The 21,423-nt window shown below is 35.5% G+C and overlaps 1 protein-coding gene across 2 annotated transcripts in view; it reads left to right on the top strand.

Annotated features, from left to right (window-relative positions):
• The window catches only part of PARG (poly(ADP-ribose) glycohydrolase), a 230,425-nt gene that overhangs the window by 195,307 nt on the left and 13,695 nt on the right, over nucleotides 1-21,423 (top strand). For both annotated transcript variants that reach the window (XM_053667366.1, XM_053667365.1), the window contains exon 16: nucleotides 9,166-9,271. In XM_053667366.1, coding sequence (XP_053523341.1) covers nucleotides 9,166-9,271 — 106 coding nt within the window. The remainder of the gene's footprint in view (nucleotides 1-9,165; nucleotides 9,272-21,423) is intronic.

Genomic DNA, 21,423 nt, shown 5'->3' with positions numbered 1-21,423 from the left:
ACTATTGTTTAACTCCTACAAGTAGGATAAACAATCTCATTGTTTATTAAAATAATGAGGTTTCTGGTTTTGCATGGTTACAAATGTGCCAGTACCTACACAGAATTGATAACTGACAGGAGACTGGGTGTATCATTGCAAGGGAGTTGGGAGTGGCTTTGGATTGGCATGTCTGGCATTTAATATATCATCTTCATATCTTCTTTCTGGGTTTTACCATAGGAATAGTCAGTCTCTCTCTGTTGTGCTCTGCTTACTCTAGCTTAACTGCCTTGTGTTTCTTATTGTTAGTAAAATAACCAACCAAATAATCTCAAAAGGCTTTTTACTACACTAACAATTTAGTAGATATTATTAATGTAGTAATTACATGTATAATATTATATCCTAATCTACTTAAGAATCTAATTTGTTGTTGAACATTTTTTTTATATATAATTTATTAGGTTTTTTTTAAACCTGGCCTGACACATGCTTATTGATTTTAGAGAGAGGGGAAAGGAGGAAGAGAAGCAGTTAACAATGATGTGAGAGAGAAACATCGATTGGCTACCTTTTCTATGAGCCCTGACTGGGAACTGAACCAGCAACCTAGGCATGTGCCTTGACCAGGAAATTAACTTGAGGCATTTCAGTTTGTGGAATGATGCCCAACCAACTGAGCCACACCAGCCAGGGCTGTTACATTGTTTTAATGTTTAACATTTTCAAAGGAATCTAATAAAAAGTGTGAAGAATAAATGTACTATTTTACAGAGTTGAACTTAATAATAGATATTGTTTATTTATCTTTTTAAAAAGTAATTTCACTATCCAGAAAGACTGTTCTTTGTTATAGCAACAGTTATAATTTCTCTCTTACCTGACTCTGAAATTCAGATATTTGCCTGAAGGATAATCCTCTTTTATTTTAAGGATTTTATTTATTTGTCTTTAGACAGAGGGGAAGGGAGAAAGAGGGAGAGGAACATCAATGTGTGGTTGCCTCTCACACGCCCCAACCTGGGGACCCAGTTTGCAACCCAGGCATGTGCCCTGACTGGGAATTGAACCAGCTACTCTTTGGTTCACAGGCCAGTGCTCAATCCACTAAGTCACACCAGCCAGGGCATGCCTGAAGGACATCTTTTATTGTATTAGCTACGTTTTAAATGTAAGCCCATTTCACTGTTCCAGACACTTTCCTTAAAGCATTTGTGTCCAAGCATATAATGCTTGTTTTAAAAAGTGTATCAAATAGAATTTAAAATTTTATATTTAGATTTTTATCACATGTTACTTATTAAACATGTAGATGTGAATTTGTCACATGGTATATTGATACTTGAAGTCATTTATGTAAGCAGTCAGTAGATTGGAGAGAAATATATGAAAAGGAAGTATAGTATAATCATATGTTAACACAGATTTAAATGTTTCTTTTTTAATGGATAAAGTCTGTCTTCCCACAAATACTTACTGTAGATCATTTGCTTTTAGAAATTATCGATAAATATCTTTTTAAAATATAACCCTAGGCATACATCACTCTTACGTTTTTTAATTCCCTTTTGCCAATTGATGTTCTCTAAATTTACTTGTATAGCACTAACCTTCAGTTTACCCATCCTCAAAGACACCAGAAATTTTAAAAATATGAAGCCTTGGTATATGTAAATAGGTTGTTAGTTGTGTTACCAACATTGAAGCACCTTTATTCATAGCATATAGAGAACTTATGAGGCATACTTTATACTAGAAAAAATGAGTTTTAAAATAACCTAACAGGAAAAGTTTTATTTCACTATTTGTCACTGCCCAGCAAACTACCTTATTTATGGGAACTTCTCAAAAATATTTGTTAAATGAGTTAGTGCTTCATTAACTTACTACACATTACTAATACAGTTTTTCAGATAGACTTTTTAGATATAAATGTATTACTTCACTCAAAATGTTATACATTTATGAATATTTCCTAAATATTCTACAAATGCTAGATAAAGCCCAGTAAATCCAAGTGTCAATTGAAGTATGAAACAGATGAAACTACATAAAGCAGATGGATTGGTTTTTAATGTATAATAATGCAGTTCTCTATTTGTTTTGAATCTGCCATTATTTATGTCAATATGCAATTAAGTCTAACTTATACTTCATAAAAGATTCAGCTACATACATTAACTTTAAAAAGTATATTTAGAAATTTTAAAAAGTATATTTAAGTAACAATAGTAAAAGTAATCATTAATGTTAAGTGATTGTTTACTGTATGCTAGATACTATACTTAGCACGTAAAATGGGATGTCTGATTTAATCCCTATCAGCCAGAGAGATGTAGCCATTGTTCCTATCTCTAAACTGAGCCTCAGGAAGTTGACTAACTTGTCCCGGGTCACACAAATAGGCTGTAAGAAAGTCAGGTTCCCTTCCTTCAAATTACTTTTTAGTTCTGGATGGTATGGCCCAGTGCATTGAGAAAATTTGAGGATTCTCCCTCCCCACCCTCTACAATGGGAATTTAGTAAAATTAAATTGTAAATACCACAGGTGCAAAGTAGTAGGCCATCAACACGGGCTACTCAATGAAAGTGCTTAGTTTAGGGCTCGGCACATGGAAAGTCGTTTGGTAAATGTATGTTTTTTTTATTCACTGCTATATTCATAAAACATTGCTCTTTTAGCAAGGAATTAGTTTTTTAATTTTTTTAAAAATGTATTGATTTGAATGAGAGAGACATCAGTATATTTTCCCACTTATTTATGCATTCATTGATTGCTTTTTGTATGTGCCCTGACCAGGGATTGAACCCAAAACCTTAGCATATGGGAACGATGCTCTAACCAACTGAATTACCCAGCCAGGGCCAATATTACAGTTTTCTAATTCATTCATTGAAAAAGAACAAAGGATTAAATGGTTTTGTTAAATTTCATTGATAACTTAATTAGAAAACTAGTCCAAATAACTTTGGGCTTTCTAAATTAAAGCATTTTATCATTTATAAGTTATGATTCTATTAAAATAGAGTTAGTTGTTAATTTTATTACAAACAATGGGGAGTTTTCCAGAAACTGACAGCACAACTTGTGGAGAATATGAAATGTTTTGTCAACTTATATCTAAAGCAGAAGTCTACATTAAATCACTTTAGGAATGACTTGTACAATTCTACTTTTTTTTTTTGCGTGCCAGAGAGAAAGTAAACATGAATAGAAAAACTTCATTTTTCTGAATAAAGCAATGAGCATAAGACCAGTTTTCACCATCAAAATTCAGTGTGGATTTTTGAACTCTGGGGTCCTATTTGCTGTTTTAGCCATTGCTCACCAGATAATAATTGAAAGGGAAATGCCACAGAGTGCTTTATTACTTCTGTAAACAGTCTGCTCCATCTAGGCTCCACCTGTCCTGTTGGACAGACATCATGACTTGCAAGTAGAATTGGTTTTTAAAAGAAGAGTCCATCTCCTTTTATCTAACTGATACTATGAAGCAGCATTTAATCCTCAGAGAGATCAGCAGGGTGACATTCTAGAGGAGAATTATCTTCGTGATTGGAAAGATTTATGACTCCAGCTTGCAAAAGTGGCAAATACCTCAGCAAGGCAAGAAAGAAATCATCTGTGAAAAGTTGCTTTTAGCCATGGTTATACTCATTCAGGTAAGATTAAGTAATGAATATATTTTGTGGAGGTTTCTGGGTCAGAAATTTAATGAAGTACAGAGACCACCCCAGCAGGAAGTCACTACCATTTACTGTTACAAAATTTATTTGTTTATTTATTTTTTATTACCCATCACCAAATTTGGAAGGGACTTATTATTAAACCAGATGTTGATTAACAAAACCAATCAGTACTTGCTGCTGTTTTAAGAAGTTAAACATCTGATCATTTACAGTCTTTTCTTAAAGTATGTGTCACTTTACTTTTCAGGAATATTAGTCCCTGAAATGTATCATTTTAGTGAGCTTTCCCTTAAGTCTTTCAATATATAGAATCAGAATAAGCAAAGACATAACATAATTCATTTTCAATTTTACACATGAGGAAGGAAACTAAGGTCTGCATAATTTTATCATTTTATATTGCATTTTTAAAAAAGCAAAATCAATTGCCCTGGCAGGGTAGGTAGTTGGTTGGAGTGTTGTCCCATATAGCAAGGGCTGCAGGTATGATTCCAAGTCAGGCCACATTCCTACATTACAGGTTTGATTCCTGGTCATGGTATGTACAAAAGACAGCTGATTGATGTTTCTGTATCTCTCACTGTCTCTCACTTTCCCTTTCTTTCTATAAAATCAATAAACATATCCTCAGGTGAGTATTTAAAAAAAGCAAAATGAATTTTCTAAAATTTTAAAGGCATTTTAAAGACAGAAATGTCACCTAAACAGTTGTTTTAATTTCTGTAGGGAATATTTAGTTTCATATAAATGTGTTAAAAATTACCTATAATTTTGTATTTTACCTAATAAACTTAATTGCATATTATAAATGTTTTTCATACTTTGTAATCTTCATAATAATGTTTAATGGCCATAAAATTGGTTGGATTGATATACTGTGACTTAACTACTGGTTTTGAACAATTAGCTTGTCCCAAGGTTTTCTCTATGATACATGTACATACTATAGTAGTAAACATCTTTATACAATTGCTATTTAATCAACAACAAAAGAAATTTATAAAATTGTTAACACTGAATCTCAAGATCATGTTAAGACTCCTAATTAATATTATTTTGTTCTCTTCCAAAAGATTCTTTTTAAAAAGATTATTACTTTTTTAAAATTTAAGTATAGTTAGTATACAATATATTAGTTGTATTATACTTTAATATCTTACCATGTGATCAGCCCACTAATATTAGTAATCATGTATCACTTTGCAAACTTAACAGAATATTATTGATTATGTTCCCAAGATTCTTAAGGGTCTTTTTATGTTATCTTTGTTTTTAAGAAATCACAATATTCTAAAACCTCAGAAAATCAGTGTCATTATCAATTATGTATTATTATATGTTAAATGATTGTGGTAATTGACTTTATATAAATAAGCAACTCTCTAGGAACAACATTTATTAAGTCATTTTTAATATAGATTTTATTATGCTATTAAAGTTGTCCCATTTTTTTCTCCCCTTTATTCCCCTCCGCCCTGTTCCCCTGCTTCCTCTGCATCATTGCCCCACCTTAGTTCATGTTCATGGGTCATGCCTATAAGTTCTTTGGCTTCTCTATTTCCCATACTATTCTTAACCTCCCCCTGTGTATTTTGTACATACTATTTATGCTTCTTATTCTTTGTACCTTTCCCCATTCTACCCCCGCCCCCTTGCCACTGATAACCCTCCACATGATCTCTATTTCTACGATTCTGTTCCTGTTCTGCTTGTTTGCTTAGTTCACTTTTGTTGTTTTCCTTCTTTTGGTTGTGCAGGGAAGCAAAGTATATCTAGGTATGCCTCCATCTTGGCTGGAAGTCAATAATCCATATTTATTAAATTATTGAATATTAGTCTAGCAAACAATATAATGTATTTACAGTAATAGTGAAGGCATAGTTTAATTATATCTACCTGAGTCTGCTGAAATTATGTTGGAGATTGAGTTTGTACTTAAGTGTGCATGTGCTCATGTACGTCTGTGCATAGATGTTTGTGACAGGCATTTTCCCCAGTACCATATATTTCTTGGAACCATTGCTGTGCCTGTAGGTTTTTACAACAGTTTTCTTTGTTTCATTCCTAACATCTCTATCTTCACCATTTCCTGGTTGGGTGCTAGTTTTTAACTCTAGATACTAGTATTTTCTCCTGCCTCTTATTTCTTAAAGCTCTCTTTTGAAACCTTTGGGACTGTAGATTTACCTTTATTCTCTCTCTCATCTTCCCTTTACTGTCCTGAACAGTAAAGACACTTTACAGGACAGATACTTCCATTTACTGTCCTGAATTGAAGTATCAGTGATTTCTTTTTTCCCTGTTTAGAGTTATTAGTAAAAATAATAATATTAAAATAAAAAAAATAAGTAGCTCTGTCATCGGTGAATGTCATGTGACTAAATTTTAAGCTGGCTTTCTTTTACTCTTACTGTGCTGATTAATCTGCTTCAGTACTATGCCTCTGGGTGAGGAAAAAATAAAGTATTTGTTGTCAGTGTGGCACTCTTAAGAACTCCTAGTACCCTTCCCCATGAAGTAAGAACTTGGCAGATCTTTTAAAGTCTCTGTCCTTATCTGATTTTTTCTTTTGTTTTCTTTTTTAAAATTTTTATTCTATTACAGTTATCCCAGTTTTTCCCCCTTTGCCCTCCTCTGCCCAGCCTGCTCCAGGCTCCCACAGTCAATCCCTATTGTCCATGTCCAAGGAACATTTATACACGTTCTTTGACTAGTCCCTTCCCCTTCTTTCCACCATTAACCCTTTCTCCCCTCCCCTCTCACCGTTGTAACTCTGTCCCATGTTTCCATCCCTCTGGTTCTATTTGATCTTCGTTTCTTATTAAAGTAGCTCAGTTACTCCTGTAAAAGGGGAAAGGATTCCCTGATGAGTGGCCCTTCTGGGTCTCTAGCATTTGAGGGATCCTCTTCTTACTGGAGAAGGGAGAAGCATCCCTCTAAAGAGAATTTAAAGGAGCTTGCTGCTTCTCCTCTACTTCTAATGTTGGAAATTGTTGGCTTTAACAGAATAAAATAATTTTCTATTCAATTATTATAAACAGTTTTTTATATCTAATTACTGTGTAATAATTTTATATCATTTAATTTCTGATTATCTTTTTAAAGTTTTATTTGATTCTATTTGATAAAAACACCAAATACAAGTTATTTGCAATTTTTATAGTTTGTTTTAGTTATGGCCATTTTTTAAGATAGTTTTTTTTTTAATTGGCCAGTTCTTTACATTAGGTTTTGCTTTGAATAATTTAAATATTTCAAATTCTCTGTTATTATGCTTTAGTGTCCCTAAGGTATTTTTGTTCATTAAAGAAAAGTTAGCCCAGCTGTGTAGAGATGGAAATAAGGAAGATACTAAGACCATTCTGACAATATGAAATAGAAATGATACAAACTCAGAAGCTAAGAAATCTTCCTCTTTATCTAGGCATATTAGGAGTATTTAACAGGAAACCAGAGTTATGTCTGTTTTGATAGAGTGTTTGTTTTCAGAACACTATGCATCTAATTACACAGGTCATTTGTGAGTTCTGGTATAAGCTCCATACCACATCCTTGAATAATGGTCTGATAATAATTTATAATTAATTAATATCTGTTGGGATTTATAGCCTAGGAGAGGCTGGAAGAAACAGCCTTGTTAGTCCACTCAGATAGTGGGTAAAATAAATTTTTATACCTTTGTGGAAATTTCACAGAGCAATTTACTATATTTCTCTGTGTGAGTTTCATAGAGCATCTTTCTTTATCCTTAGTTTTTCTCTGGTAACATCTGTCACAGATCATTTTTATTTTTTTTTACTACTATGCGTAAACCATATTTTTGGCTTTGTTTCATACTTGAGAGAGTCCTGGGAGATTTGCTTTGTTCTTTTATTTAACATCTTAATATAGTCTGATAGCTTTAGAAAAGTAAGAACCTTTAGGAAGCAGAAAGACCAACTAGGCCAACAGCAAAAAAATGAAAATCAGAAACTCTGAACCTTAAACTGCATTCTTCCCTTACATAAAATGAACTGTTCATGTAATTAGAACATAACCAGCATCCTCAGGATATACTGTCCTTTACTCAGGTTACTGAGAAATATTTTTAAATATTCTAGTTTAAAACAGAGCTGTGAAACTAGAAGATCTTGGAGCTGGAATGGATCTTAGGGTTATTTGGCAGCGAGGTATAGGAATCCCTATTGTAATATAGTTACTTGTTCATTGTTAAGCCTTTTAGTGGCAGTGTAACAGAAAATAACTCAGCTGCTTTCGGGTGTACGGAGTGGAAGTTTATTTTACGCGCGGACCCAGAGGAGTCAGTTTCCAAATTCCGGGCCTTGAACAAAAGGAAAGCAGTTATTTTATAGAGCAGGGGCGGCAGGGGGAGGCCTGTCCTTCAGACCAAAGCAGTAGACAATTTACAGAACCAGAAAGCAGAATGTTTCATTATCTCTGGTATGTAGTCGATAAGTTAGAAGAAACAAGGCAAATCACTGGGCTGTTAAACACCTGGGCTGTAAAAACAGTCCCCTAATTGCTGTGCTGTATTTCAAAAACAGCGCGTCACTCCCTTCACACAGAGCTATCAATTTCCCCCAACAGCAGGAAGCACTTTTAAAAGCTATTCATAACCCTGGCTGGGTAGCTTAGTTGGTTGGAGTGTTGTTCCAGTTTGGCAAGGTTGTGGGTTCTATCCCTGGTCAGGGCTCATACGACAATCAACCAATGAATGCATGGATAGGTAGAACAATAAATCAATCTCTCTCTCTCTCTCTCAAAAATCAAAAAATTTAAAAATAAAGCCATTCACAGTTAATTAATCTGGTTCCAATAATTCAGAGAATGAAATCTGAGGAAATATAATAGTAATGACCATTTACCTTAATGGAAAAAGTGGTAATGAAAAGCCTTCACATAGCCCTGACTAGTATGGTTCAGTTAGTTGGATGTCATACTGTAAAGCAAAAGGTTGCCAGTTCAATTCCTGATCCGGTCACATTCCTGGATTGCAGGTCAGGTCCCTGTTTGGGGTATGTGCAAGAGGCAGCCAGTTGATGTTTTTCTCATACATTGATGTTTCTCTCCTCTTTCTCCTTCCCTTCTCCTCTCTCTAAAAATAAATAAATAAAATCTTTTTTAAAGCCTTCAAATAAAAGTGTCTTAAGTGTCTTTCCTTCCTTTAATTAGTTTCTAGCAGTTTGTAATTGCTATGGTTGGTTCTTAGAATATCTCTAGTTCTATTTATATGTCTTTGAATTAAAAAAAGGAACTGAGACCTCTGTTGGTTTAAGGGCTTGATTTGTCCACTATCGAAGCAAATAAATATTAGAATTGATCATTTCTTACTCTCTGTACAATCTACATTTCTCTGTTTTTCCTTCTGTTTTGACCCCTAAGGGGAAAGAGGTAACATAAGCTTGATAATGGAGAAAGGTCCAATTACGTGTATTCAGAAAGACTGCTAGTGTCTAATAACTCATATGCTTTGAAATTTCTTTCATCCTTCAGGCCTACTGTGGATTTCTCCGTCCTGGAGTTCCTTCAGAGAATCTTTCTGCAGTGGCTACAGGAAACTGGGGCTGTGGTGCCTTTGGAGGTGATGCTAGATTAAAAGGTATGTGGTTAAGTTGTTAAAAGAAAAATAACAACATTTTGACTAGAAAGAAGAGTTAGACCTTCAAACGGGATTCCTAAAGTTCCCTCATAATAAGAGACCACAAAGATCTAAGAGGAGAGAACATTTGACACCACCCTCTTTTTTTCTTATTGTGTTAAAGGAATTCTTATTTTTATTTACTATTTCCCTTCAGAAGTTACTTATTTCTCTGATCTACCAGACACAGTATTTACTTGAATAGAGAGAAGAGTTTAAAATGACTAGGAGGTTTCAAACTAAAGCACCCACACAAGGAAGTTCCTTTATGGAAGTGATTTTTTTGTGTACAGAACTATATCATCGACTCAGTCATTCATTCACCAAACTGATAAGACATTTGCTGTGCTCATGGCCCAGCAAGATCAGACTGTCACCCAGATGGACAGGAAGATAGACACTGAGGTTGCTGGCCTCAAAACCAAGCTCAAGGCTCTGAGGTGAATAACATGTGGTTCCTGCTTTGGAATTCAGTTTAGTAAATGACAGAGAGATGGGCAAATGCAGCACATGGTAATAAGTGCTTTCATAGAGGAACACAGTGTATGGGAGTAATGCTTGTTAGAGCTGTGTGAATGGCACAGCTAAGGAGGCATTTGGGTACCTAAGAAGGATAAATGTTTCTTGCACTTTATTTTTTGTGGTATAAAAATCATAAAACCTGATCAATAGAGCTATTGGTCATTTACCAAATTGTGACATCGCCTCTACCCTCAAAAGTATACTTACAGAAAATAGTATTATATTATTACCTAGAATAGTTACTGTTCTGTATCAACCCAACTGGTCTGGCACCAACTGGGCATATTGCAGTACAGGTGTAATCTTGACACTACCTGGAGTTAGAGTAGACCTCACAGGTTAAGAGCAAAGTCCTTCACAAGACCACTCCTACTTCAGACTAGCCAAACATCTGAGGTGGGGGAGGGTGTTCTCCAGGCCACATATAACTCTGACCAACTAGCTACAAGTTAGGAGGTTCCCATGATTCTCTTTAGGTGTAATAATTTACTAGGGTAACTCACAGAACTCAGGAAGGTGCTATTACACTTATATTATAAACAATACACATCAGGTGAGAACTGAGAGGGAATACAAAACTTCCATACCCTCTCCCTGTGATGTCAGGGCAGCTACTCTCCCAGAATATCATTGTGTTTGCCAACCAGGAAGCTCCACTGACCTTTGGTGTCCAAAGTTTTTATTGGGACTTCATACACAGGCATCACTGATTGGAACATTGGCCACATTCATTTTCAAATCTCCCTTTACTTCTTGGAGTTTGATGGCTAAAAATTCCAATGCTGAAGCTGTCTAGGGGCCCATTAGAAATCACCTCAATAGTATAACAAAGACAGTATAACTCAGGAAATTCCCAGGGCTTCTGAAGCTTCTGCCAGGAGCCCAGGACTCAGACCAGACAGATTTTTTGTTATGGTGCATTTACCAAAGTAACAAAGCAGACATTAAATAGCCAGCTGGCCTTTATAGCCAAACTAGATATAGATAAAATTCATCTTGTTGGGAATAAAACAGTTGAGTCTGTCATAATTTATGAGTCTCTAGTTTTATAACAATTACACATGTTTATTATTATTTTTTAAATCCAGAAAACTATCCTGATATATGTGGAAATCAATGAAATTCACAGTTAACTTTTTGGTGACTGTCCTTTCAGACATTTCTATGTAACAATCTATATAACTATTTGACATTAAGAAGATCATATCATATATTCCATGCTCTAACTCCCTCATTTTGAGAGCCTCACAGTCTCATGGATGGCTTTCAACACCAACGAGTATAGGTTTACCATTGACATTTTTAAAAATCACTACATGCTATTCTGTTGTATCTACCTGTATACCATAATTTATTTCACTGATTCTCCATTCATAGACAGCTGATTTATTTTCTTTATCTTACATGATAAGCAGTACTGCAGTATATAATTGTTTCATTGGGGTTAATTCCTAGAAGTAATATTAATGACTCAAAAGCCATATATTTTGATACTTATTGCAAATTGTCCTTCTCAATTACATTGTTTTTCTTGCATGGGCACCCTAACCAAGATAGGATTTCAGTCTTTAATTTCTGAGGTTCAACACATTCATGTTTGTCTGCTAATTTTTATTTATTTTTCATATTGTGTTTTTATGTCTTCTGCCATTTAGCTCTTAGGGAGTTATTTTGATTTTTTGTTTGTATGTTAAGAAATATTAATTATTCATTTCCCTCCACCTCTTCCAATTAATAGTTAGCAAGGAGAGGGAACCCCAACAAGTCTCAACATTTCTTTACAGCAGGAAGTAGCCAGAGCAGTTGTCACCCCAAAGTCCCCAAAGATTTGGGTTCCTAATGCTTGAGTGAGGGGAAGGGGGTGGTGGGGAAATGTTAGGTAGAAGTTTAGGACAAGGAGGAGGGATGAGGGGAGGTCCATAGTACTTGTAGGAAAAGCTCATAAATAACTTCAGTTAACTGCCTCCAGCCATATATCTCTTTTTAACAGAATAATAAGAGGTTGTGCTGGAGCAAGATAAAAATCTGAGTTAACAGACCTCCACCCATAGTTGTGCTTAGGAGGTCAGGAGATCATACCCTCCCCAACTTCTCTCACCAAATTGATAAGTAGTTTCCTTACCCCACCCCACAAATTATATAAGGCCTCAGGACAAAGAGACCAAGTGCCTTTGCCTTTCTCAACATACTTGGGCTAGGCGCATTCTCTTCCATGAGAACATATCACTAATAAATTTTTCTTACATACTAAAAAAAAAAAAAAAGAATTTTAATTATTTTAATTATTTAACTGTCACATGTTATAGGTATTTTTCTGTTTTTTCATTTATTTCAGTCTGTTGGGCGGTTGTCATATAGAGTTAATTTTTGTGTTTTCAGTTTTGTGATATGTTTACAAAAATCTTTAAGTGAAATAAATGAGTACGTTCATACCATCAGTCCAGAAACTACATCTGCCATAAGCTTTGGTAATTTTTGGTGGACAAGTTAGGAAGCTTTATAAATGTCTATCTCTCATTTTTTCTTTATGAGATAAAGGCTTTCAGATGGCAGATTGGTTCTGCTGGTGACTGTCAAATATAGTTGTCAAAGATTTTTCTGTTGTAATTCATTTTCTCAATTATCGAGATTTAAATTTCAACTTTGGAGTGACTTTTTGACCATACTCACTCTTTTATTTGCTTGAATAATCATTTCAAAAAATTAGTAGTCACAGTGTTTTTGAGTAAGGTATTGTTTACTAAAACTGATTTTGAAAAGACAGGAGTTAGGGTTTATCTATGTAATAAAATATTGCACAGCCATTATTAACTATTTCAGAAACATAACTGCTGACATGGAAGGATTCTTTTGGAATCTGCCAAATTGGGGAGAAATACACAGTATACATAATATAAGTTTTTTTACAATAAATGAACATAAAGTGTCATACACAAATTTGAGGTTCTCTGTGTTCATCTGTTTATATGTAAAGACTAACTGTGGTTGCTAGGTGAGTGATATAAATGTTCTTTTTCTTTTTAATCTGTATTTTTCTGTTGTGACCATATACGGTGGGGCAAGAGAAGGTTTACATTACAGTTGTGAGTATGCAGAACACAAAGATTATTCTTGTGTTATTATTTATCATTGTATTATTTTCTACACGAACAACTGTAAACCTACTTTTACAGCCCCACTCTGTACATTGGTTTTTGTAAGAAAAAATTTTATCAAAAAATTTTCTGACAACATAGTTGGATCTTAAGGGCATCATCCTAAGTGAGACAGAAAGACAGATACCATATGATTTTACTTATGTGTGGAATCTAAAAGTGGAACAAAACAAAAAAACCACTCATAGATACAAAGAATGGATTGGTGGTTGCCAGAAGTGGGGGCCAAGGGGGAAACTGTGAAGTGCATCGAAAGGTACTAACTTCCACTTATAAAATGAATAAATCATGGGAATACAATGTACAACATGACCACTGTGGTTAATAATACTGTATTCTATGTTCGAAAGTTGCTAAAAGAGTAGATCTTGCAAGTTCTCATCACAAGAAAGTAAATTTTTTTAACTGTGTATGGAGGTAAATATTAACTAGATTTACTGTTGTGGTCATCTATTTCTCACTATATACAAATATCAAACCATATTGTATACCCTAAACTAATATAATGTTACAGGTCAAATATATCTCAATTTTAAAAAGTCAGCCCTTGGGATAGTATATGTTCCTCTTTTATGAGACCCCCTTCTCATTAGTCAACATCACAGACATGAACAAGGTAAATACTAGATTAATCTCCAAGAGGAGGGAGCACCAAGAAAGATGTTTGTTAATGAACCAGAATTAGGAAGCTAGAATAGGTACATAAAGAAGAATTACAGACTCTGGTCCAATTCAAAGTATCAATAGATGACACAAAGCTGGGAGACTAAAACCCTTTGAGAGCAGATAAACACAGGGCCAGTATTAACATTTTCTCTACTGGCCATCTTTATCTGTCCCTAGGTCTTACAAAAACTTTCATGAAGACTCTTCTGAACCATTAGGTACTGTTCCTACCTTATAAGAGAGAGAAAGAAGAAAGAATAGTAAAAAGAAAAATCAGAAAGGGAAAATGTGGCAATATGTAAATCCTAAAACTTGTATTTCTCTTAGAGGTAAGGCAAAAATATTTTTAACGTGTGTTGCATAAGCATTGTACATGAGCATTGCAATTTATAACAATTTAATTTTGAACTGCTTTCATTGTCTTATGCTTATAACTATTAAGAGAATATTTTTCATATATTTTTTCAATAGACAGTTATTAATGACTCTATGTCCCAAGCAACCAATGGTTGGAGACAGAGGGTAGGAAAGAAGGAACTTGGGGAAGAGAGAGAGGGGATTGGTGCCTATCCTCCATAAGCAGCCAGTCACCTCCTATACACCATTGCTACCAAAGGGGCACTCTCTGTCCTCCTGCCTTAGCCCCCATCTTTATGAGTACCCCGCAGAGGCACTTGGAAAAGCTTTTGAGTGATTATGAACTTTGCTATTTCTGAGGCTCCTAGATATCCCAAAGAGACCCCTTAGCCCACATTTGGCTTTTAACATTTTATTAGTTTTAACTGATTTATTCTTACCGATTTATATTGTGGCCATCTCTTTTTTCTGTGCTCTTTCAAAGATAACATTTCCTGTGATTCATCTCTTCTTGAAGAGGCTTGTCATACTTTTTGTTGCCTTGTAAACACAGCTCCCTGGTAGGCTCAGGAAAAATGATGATGCTGTAGATCACTTGGCCTTTTTTCATTGTTAAGGTTGAAGCAATGTAGTTTTTCTTAAGCTTTACTCATCTCATCTCAGTAGATACTATGGGGTGGGCTCCTACCCTAAGTGTACTACCAGGCACACATGAGATTTTTAGGAGGTAATTTAAAGCCATTTCTAAATAGTTGGGTTTTTCTTTTTAAAAATGTTTCTTTTATCTCTCATTTCTAATTTTATTGCATTGTAATCAAAAAGTACAGACAAATTATATTATTTCTACTTTTTGGAGAGTTTTGAACTGTTCTTTGTGGCAAAACAGTCAATTATTATAAATATCATGTTGGCAGTTGAAAGATGTCTCTGAATGGTATAGAACTTACTCTATTACATTTTATACCATTAGAGATTTTATTGATCTAATTTTTTGGTGCTTGCTTTGGGGAGAGATTGAGTGCACAAAGAAATATAGAATGGTACGCTAAAGTTGTTTTTGTCAATTTCTTTTTGCATTTCCTTCAGTGTTTATTTTTACATATCTCCATATTGCATTACCTGACTTGTGAGAGATTATGTCTTTGCTAGTTTACCATAATTAAAAGGTGTCTTGATGTTGACCTTCAGTATCAAAAATGACTTGCAAATACAATATGCTGAATTAATTTCTACTTAACAAAATTATTCAACAACCTCTGAGTACCTTTTGTTAATCTAGTTTTGCATATTCTTTTTTAAACTTTATTGTATTTCTTCCATTACCATTTACTCCCCTTAATCCACCTCCCCCAGCAGTCACCACACTGTTGTCCATGTCCATGTCCATGAGTCCTTCTTCTTTTTTGCTCAATCCCTCCATCCTCTAAACAGTCCCCACACTAGCTGTCAACCAGTTCTCCATCTATTAGTCTTAACCTGTTTTTTATGTTACTTCAGTTTGTTCATTAGATTCCACATATGAGCGAAATCATATAATATTTGTCTTTCTCTGATGAACTTATTTTACTTAGCATAATATTCATCAGATCCATCCATACTATCACAGAAGGTAAAATTTTCTTCTTTTTTATAGCCAAGTAGTATTTCATTGTGTAAATGTCCCATAGTTGTTTCATCCACTCATCTGTTGATGGACACTAGGGCTGCTTCCATATCTTGGTGATTGTAAATAACACTGCAATGAACATAGGGGTGCTTGCGTTCTTTTGAATTAGTGTTTTGCGTTCCTTCAGAAATAGACTGCTGGGTCAAAAAGCAGATCGATTTTTAATTTTTTGAGGTATCTCCATACAGATTTCCGTAGTTGCTGCACAAATCTGAATTCCCATCACCAGTGCAAAAGGATCCCCTTTTCTCCACCTCCTCACTAGCACTTGTTGTTTGTTGATTTATTGATGATAGCCATTTTGCCAGGTGTGAAATGGTATCTAATTGTGGCTTTAACTTGCATATCTCTGATGATCAGTGATGTTGAGAATTTTTTATATGCTAGTTGGCCATCTGTATGTCCTCTTTGGAGAAGTGTCTATTCAGGTCCATTGCCCATTTTTTGTTGGGTCATTTGTTTTTTGGGTGTTGAGTTTTGTAAGTACTTTGTAAATTTTGCATATTAATCCTTATCAGATGTATTGAAAAATTTATTCTCCCATTCTGTGGGATGTCTTTTTATTTAGGTGATGATTTCCTTTGATGTGCAAAAACTTTTAAATTTGATGTAGTCCCATTTGTTTATTTTTTTTCTTTTATTTCCCTTGTATGTGTAGATATATGCAATAAAATATTGCTACGAGCAATATCCAAGATTTTGCTGCCTGTATTTTCTTCTAGGATTTTTATGGTTTCAGGTCCAACATTTGAGTCTTTGGTCCATCTTGAATTTATTCTTGTTTGTGGTGTAAGAAGGTGGTTTAGTTTCATTTTTTGCACATATCTGTCCATTTTTCCTAATACCATTTATTGAATAAACTGTCTTTAGCCCATTGTATGTGCTTGCTTCCTCTGTTGAATATTAATTGACTATAAATTTGTGGGTTTATTTTTGGGCTTTCTGATCTGTTCCATTGATGTATGTGTCTTTTTTTGACAATACCATGCTCTTTTGATTACTGTGGCCTTACAATACAGTTTGATATTGGGTACTGTGATTACTCCAACTTCATTCTTCTTTCTCAGGATTGCTATTGCTGGGTGGGGCCTTCTGTGGGTCCATATAAATTTTTGAAATATTTGTTCTAGTTTTGTGAAATATGTCATTGGAATCTTGGTAGGAATTGTGTTGAATCTATAGATTGTTTTGGGTAGTATGACATTTTAATGATGTCAATTCTTTCTGTCCATGAGCATGATATGTGTTTCTACTTATTTGTATCTTCTTCAGTTTCTTTCTTCAGTGTCTTATACTTTTCTGAGGACAGGTATTTTACATCATTGGTTAAGTTTATTCCTAAATATTTTATTGTTTTTGAAGCAATTGTGAATGGGATTGTTTTCTTAATTTTTCTTTTTGTTAACTCATTATTGAATTCATGCAAATGATTGCTGAATTCATTTGTCAATTCTAGTAGCTTCTTGGTGGAACCTTTGGGGTTCTCTATGTACAGTATCATGTCATTTGCAAATAAAGATAGTTTTACTTCCTCCTTTCCAATTTGGACACTTTCTTCTTCTTGTCCAATTGCTGTGGCTAGAACTTCCAGTACTATAGGAGAGGTAAAAGCGGACATCCCTGTCTTCCTCCCAATCTTAAGAGTAACACTTGTACTTTTTGCCCATTGAGTGTGATGCTGGCAGTGGATTTGTTTAATGGGGCCTTTATTGTGTTAGGTATGTTCCCTCTATTCCCAGTTTGTTGAGAGATTTTTTATCATGAATGGGTGCTGAATTTTATCAGATACTTTATCTGCATCTATTGATATGATTATGTGTTTTTTATCCTTCATTTTGTGTGGTGAATCACATTTATTGATTTGTGAATGTTATACCAACCTTGCATTCCCAGAATAAATCCCACTTGATCATGGTGTATGTATGATCTTTCTGATGCACTGCTGTATTGAGGTTGCTAATAGTTTGTTGAAGATTTTTACCATCTATGTTCATTAGGGATACTTGCCTATAATTTTCTCTCTTTTTTTTTTTTTTGTAGTATTTTTAACAGGTTTTGAAAGTAGGATAATGCTGGCTTTGTAAAATGAGTTTGGGAGCCCTCCCTCCTCTTGAATTTTATTAAATAACTTGAGAAGGAGAGGTATCAGTTCTTCTTAGAATATCACCTGTGAAGCCACTGGTCCAGGGACTTTGTTTTTTTATTATTGCTTCAGTTTCATTAGGTGTAATCTACCTATTCAGATTCTCTGATTCTTCATGATTTTGTTTTGGAAAATTGCTTGTTTCTAGAAATTTATCCATTTCATCCAGGTTGTCTTGTTTGTTACCATATAGTTCATAATATTTTCTCACATTCCTTTGTGTTTTCCTGGTGTCAATTGTTATTCATCATCTTTTATTTATTTGGTCTTTCTCTTTTTTTCTTGATGAGTCTGGTTAAAAGTTTGTTAGTCTTGTTTTTCTTTTCAAAGAACCAGCTCTTGGATTTTTTGATCCTTTGTATCACTTTTTAAGACTCTATTTTGTTTATTTCTACTCCCATCTTTATTATTTTCTTCCGTTGTTCTCTTTGGGCTTTGTTTGTTGTTCCTTATCAAGTTCCTTTAAGTGTGAGGTTAGACTGTGTATTTTAGTTTTTACTTGTTTTTTGAGATAAGCCTATAATTTTATGAATTTCCCTCTTAGGATAGCTTTCCCAGTGTCCCACAGATTTTGGATTGTTGTGTCTTCAGTTTCATTTGTTTCAAGGTATCTTTTGATTTCTTCTTTGATCTTATTGTTCACCCCCTCATTTTTAATAACATGTTACTTTGCTTCCATGTTTTTCAGTGTTCTTGTGATTGATTTCTATTTTCATAGCATTGTGGTCAGAGAAGACGCTTTTTATGATTTCTGTCTTCTTAAATTTATTGAGAACTTTTTGTCTCCTAACATGTGGTCTATCCTAGAAAACATTCCATGTGCACTTGAAAAGTACGTATATTCTGCTGCTTTGTGATGATATGTTTTGAAGATACCAATTAAGTCCATTTGATCTAGTGTGTCATTTAAGGCCACTGTCTCCTGGTTGATTTTCTGTCTGTAAGATCTACCCATTGAAGTCAATGGCATATTAAAAACTCCCAACTATGACTATATTTATGTCGATCTCTCCCTTCATGTCCATCAAGATTTGCTTTACATATTTAGGTGCTCCTGTGTTGAGTGAATAAATGTTTAATAGGGTTATATCCTCTTGTTGGATTATTCCCTTTATCAGTGTGTAGTGTTCTTTGTTGTCTGTTATTATAGCCTTGGTTTTCAAGTCTATTTTGTCACATATAAATACTACTTCAGCTTTTATTTATTTCCCATTTACATGAAATATGTCTTTCCATCCCTTTACTTTCAGTCTGTGTATCTTTTGATCTGAGGTAGGTCTCTTGAAGTCAGCATGTATATGGGCATCATTTTCTTATCCATTCAATTACTCTCTGTCTTGTTTGGGGCATTTAATCCATTTACATTTAAAGTGATTATTGCTAGGTACATACGTAGTGCCATTTTATTGTTAGACTGGTTTTTTTTCCTTCTTCTTCTTAATGCAAGCCTTTAACAGTTGTTGTACCACTGGTTTGGTGTTAACCAACTCCTTTAGCTTATTTTTTTTTCTTTTTAAATTTTTTTATTGATACAGTTGTTCTATTCCCCCTTTCATTCCCCTCCACCCTACCCCCCATCCCCACCATTACCCCCCCTTTAGTTTATGACCATATGTCTCAAGTCCTTCAAATTCTATATTTCCCATGCTATTCTTGCCCCCCCCCATCTATTTTCTATCTACTGTCTATGCTACTTATTTTCTGTACCTTCTCCCCCCTTCTCCCCCTCCCACTCCCCTGTTGCTAACCCTCCTTGAGATCTTCATTTCTATGTTTCCACTCCTGATCTAGCTGTCCTTTTAGTTTGCTTTCGTTTTAGGTGTGGTTGTTAATAACTGTGAGTTTGTTGTCCTTTCACTGTTCATGTTTCTTTAACTTCTTTTTCTTAGGTAAGTCCCTTTAACATTTCATACAATAAGGGCTTGGTGATGATGAACTCCTTGAATTTGATCTTATCTGAGAAGAACTTTATCTGTCCTTCCATTCTAAATGAAAGTTTTGCTGGATAGAGCAATCTTGGTTGTAGGTCTTTGGTTTTCATGACTTGGAATACCTCTTTCCAGCCCCTTCTTGCCTGTAAGGTCTCTTTTGAGAAATCTGCTGACAGTCTGATGGGGACTCCTTTGTAGGTGACTGTCCCCTTAGCTCTTGCTGCTTCTAGGATTCTCTCCTTCATTTTAATTTTGGCTAATTTAATTATGATGTGCCTTGGTGTGTTCCTTCTTGGGTCCAACTTCTTTGGGACTCTCTGAGCTTCTTGGATTTCCTGGAAGTCTATTTCCTTTGCCAGATTGGGGAAATTCTCCTTTATTATTTGTTCAAATAAGTTTTCCACTGGTGGCTGTGCCTTTCCCCCTTCTGGTACCCCTATAATTCGGATGTTGGAGCGTTTAAAGATGTCCTGGAGGTTCCTAAGGCTCTCCCCATTTCTTTGAATTCTTGCTGCTTCACTCTTTTCTGTTTGGCCATTATTTGCTTTCTTCTGGTCCACTCCATTGATTTGAGTCCCAGTTTCCTTTTCATTGCTATTGGTTTCCTGTGCAATTCCATTCATTTCAGTTAGTTTCGCCTTCATATATTTGTCTAATTTGTGGCTATAATCAACCAGTTCTGTGAGGATCCTGATCACCAGTGTTTTAAACTGTGCGTCTGAGAGTTTTGCTATTTCTTCATCACTTAGATCTATAGGTTCTGGGGCTTTGAGATCTTTTTGAGCCATTTTTCGTCTGTTCGCGCCCTTTAAGTGTGAGAAGCGGTGCCTTAGACTCCCAGGTCGCTGGGTTGTGACGCTATATGTGGGGGCGTGGTCAGAGCGGGAAATGGCGACTCCCTCTGCTGTTTCTCGAGGCTGGGTGAGGAGCAGCGCCTTAGGTGGTTCACCTGGGCCGGGCCACTCAGAGTCGCTGGGTTATGACGCTGTATGTGGAGGTGGGGTCAGAGCGGGGAAATGGCGGCGCCCTCCCTGCCGCTTGCCGCGGGGACCCACTGGGTCCCAGTCCAATCGCCCACTCCCTCACCTGTCCACCCGCGCACAAATGCGTGACCACAGTAAACACGCAGCCCCGCTGCCCCGCTGTCTCCTCTGCGGTCGCTGGCCTGGTTGCTAGCTCGGTCGCTCACTAGGTCCAACCCTGCGCCTGGATTCTGCGCGCCTGTATTCCGCGCGCCTGAGTCCTTCTGACCGAGTCCTCCTGTGCAACCCCGCTTCACCAGCCGCTGGTTTCGCCCCGTATCGGTCAGGCTGAAGAATTTGTTATTAACGGACTTCCGAAAAGTTCAATTTTCCGTGTTCTGGCTGTGTTTTCTTTTGCTAATATTTAGTTGTCTCTAAACTTGGTTGTGTGAGAAGGCATGGCACATCCACCTATGCCTTCATCTTGGCGGAAGTCTCCTTTAGCTTATAAAGTAGTCTTAGTTGTAGGTCCCTGCTTTTCATCACCTTGAATATTTCACACCACTCCCTTCTGGCCTGAAATATGTCTGTTGAGTAATCATATGACAGTCTAATTGGTGCTCCCTTGTAGATATACCTGCTTTTCTCTTGCAGCTTTTAGGATTTTTTCCTTGTCTTTAAGCCTTGTCATTTTAATTATGGTGTCTCTCA

The sequence above is a fragment of the Artibeus jamaicensis genome, unplaced genomic scaffold, assembly GCF_021234435.1.
Source record: "Artibeus jamaicensis isolate MK-2021 breed Jamaican fruit bat unplaced genomic scaffold, CSHL_Jam_final contig_468, whole genome shotgun sequence".
Lineage (NCBI taxonomy): Eukaryota > Metazoa > Chordata > Mammalia > Chiroptera > Phyllostomidae > Artibeus > Artibeus jamaicensis.
The sequence above is the reverse complement of the archived record's forward strand: the minus strand, read 5'-3'. Positions and strand labels throughout refer to the sequence as shown.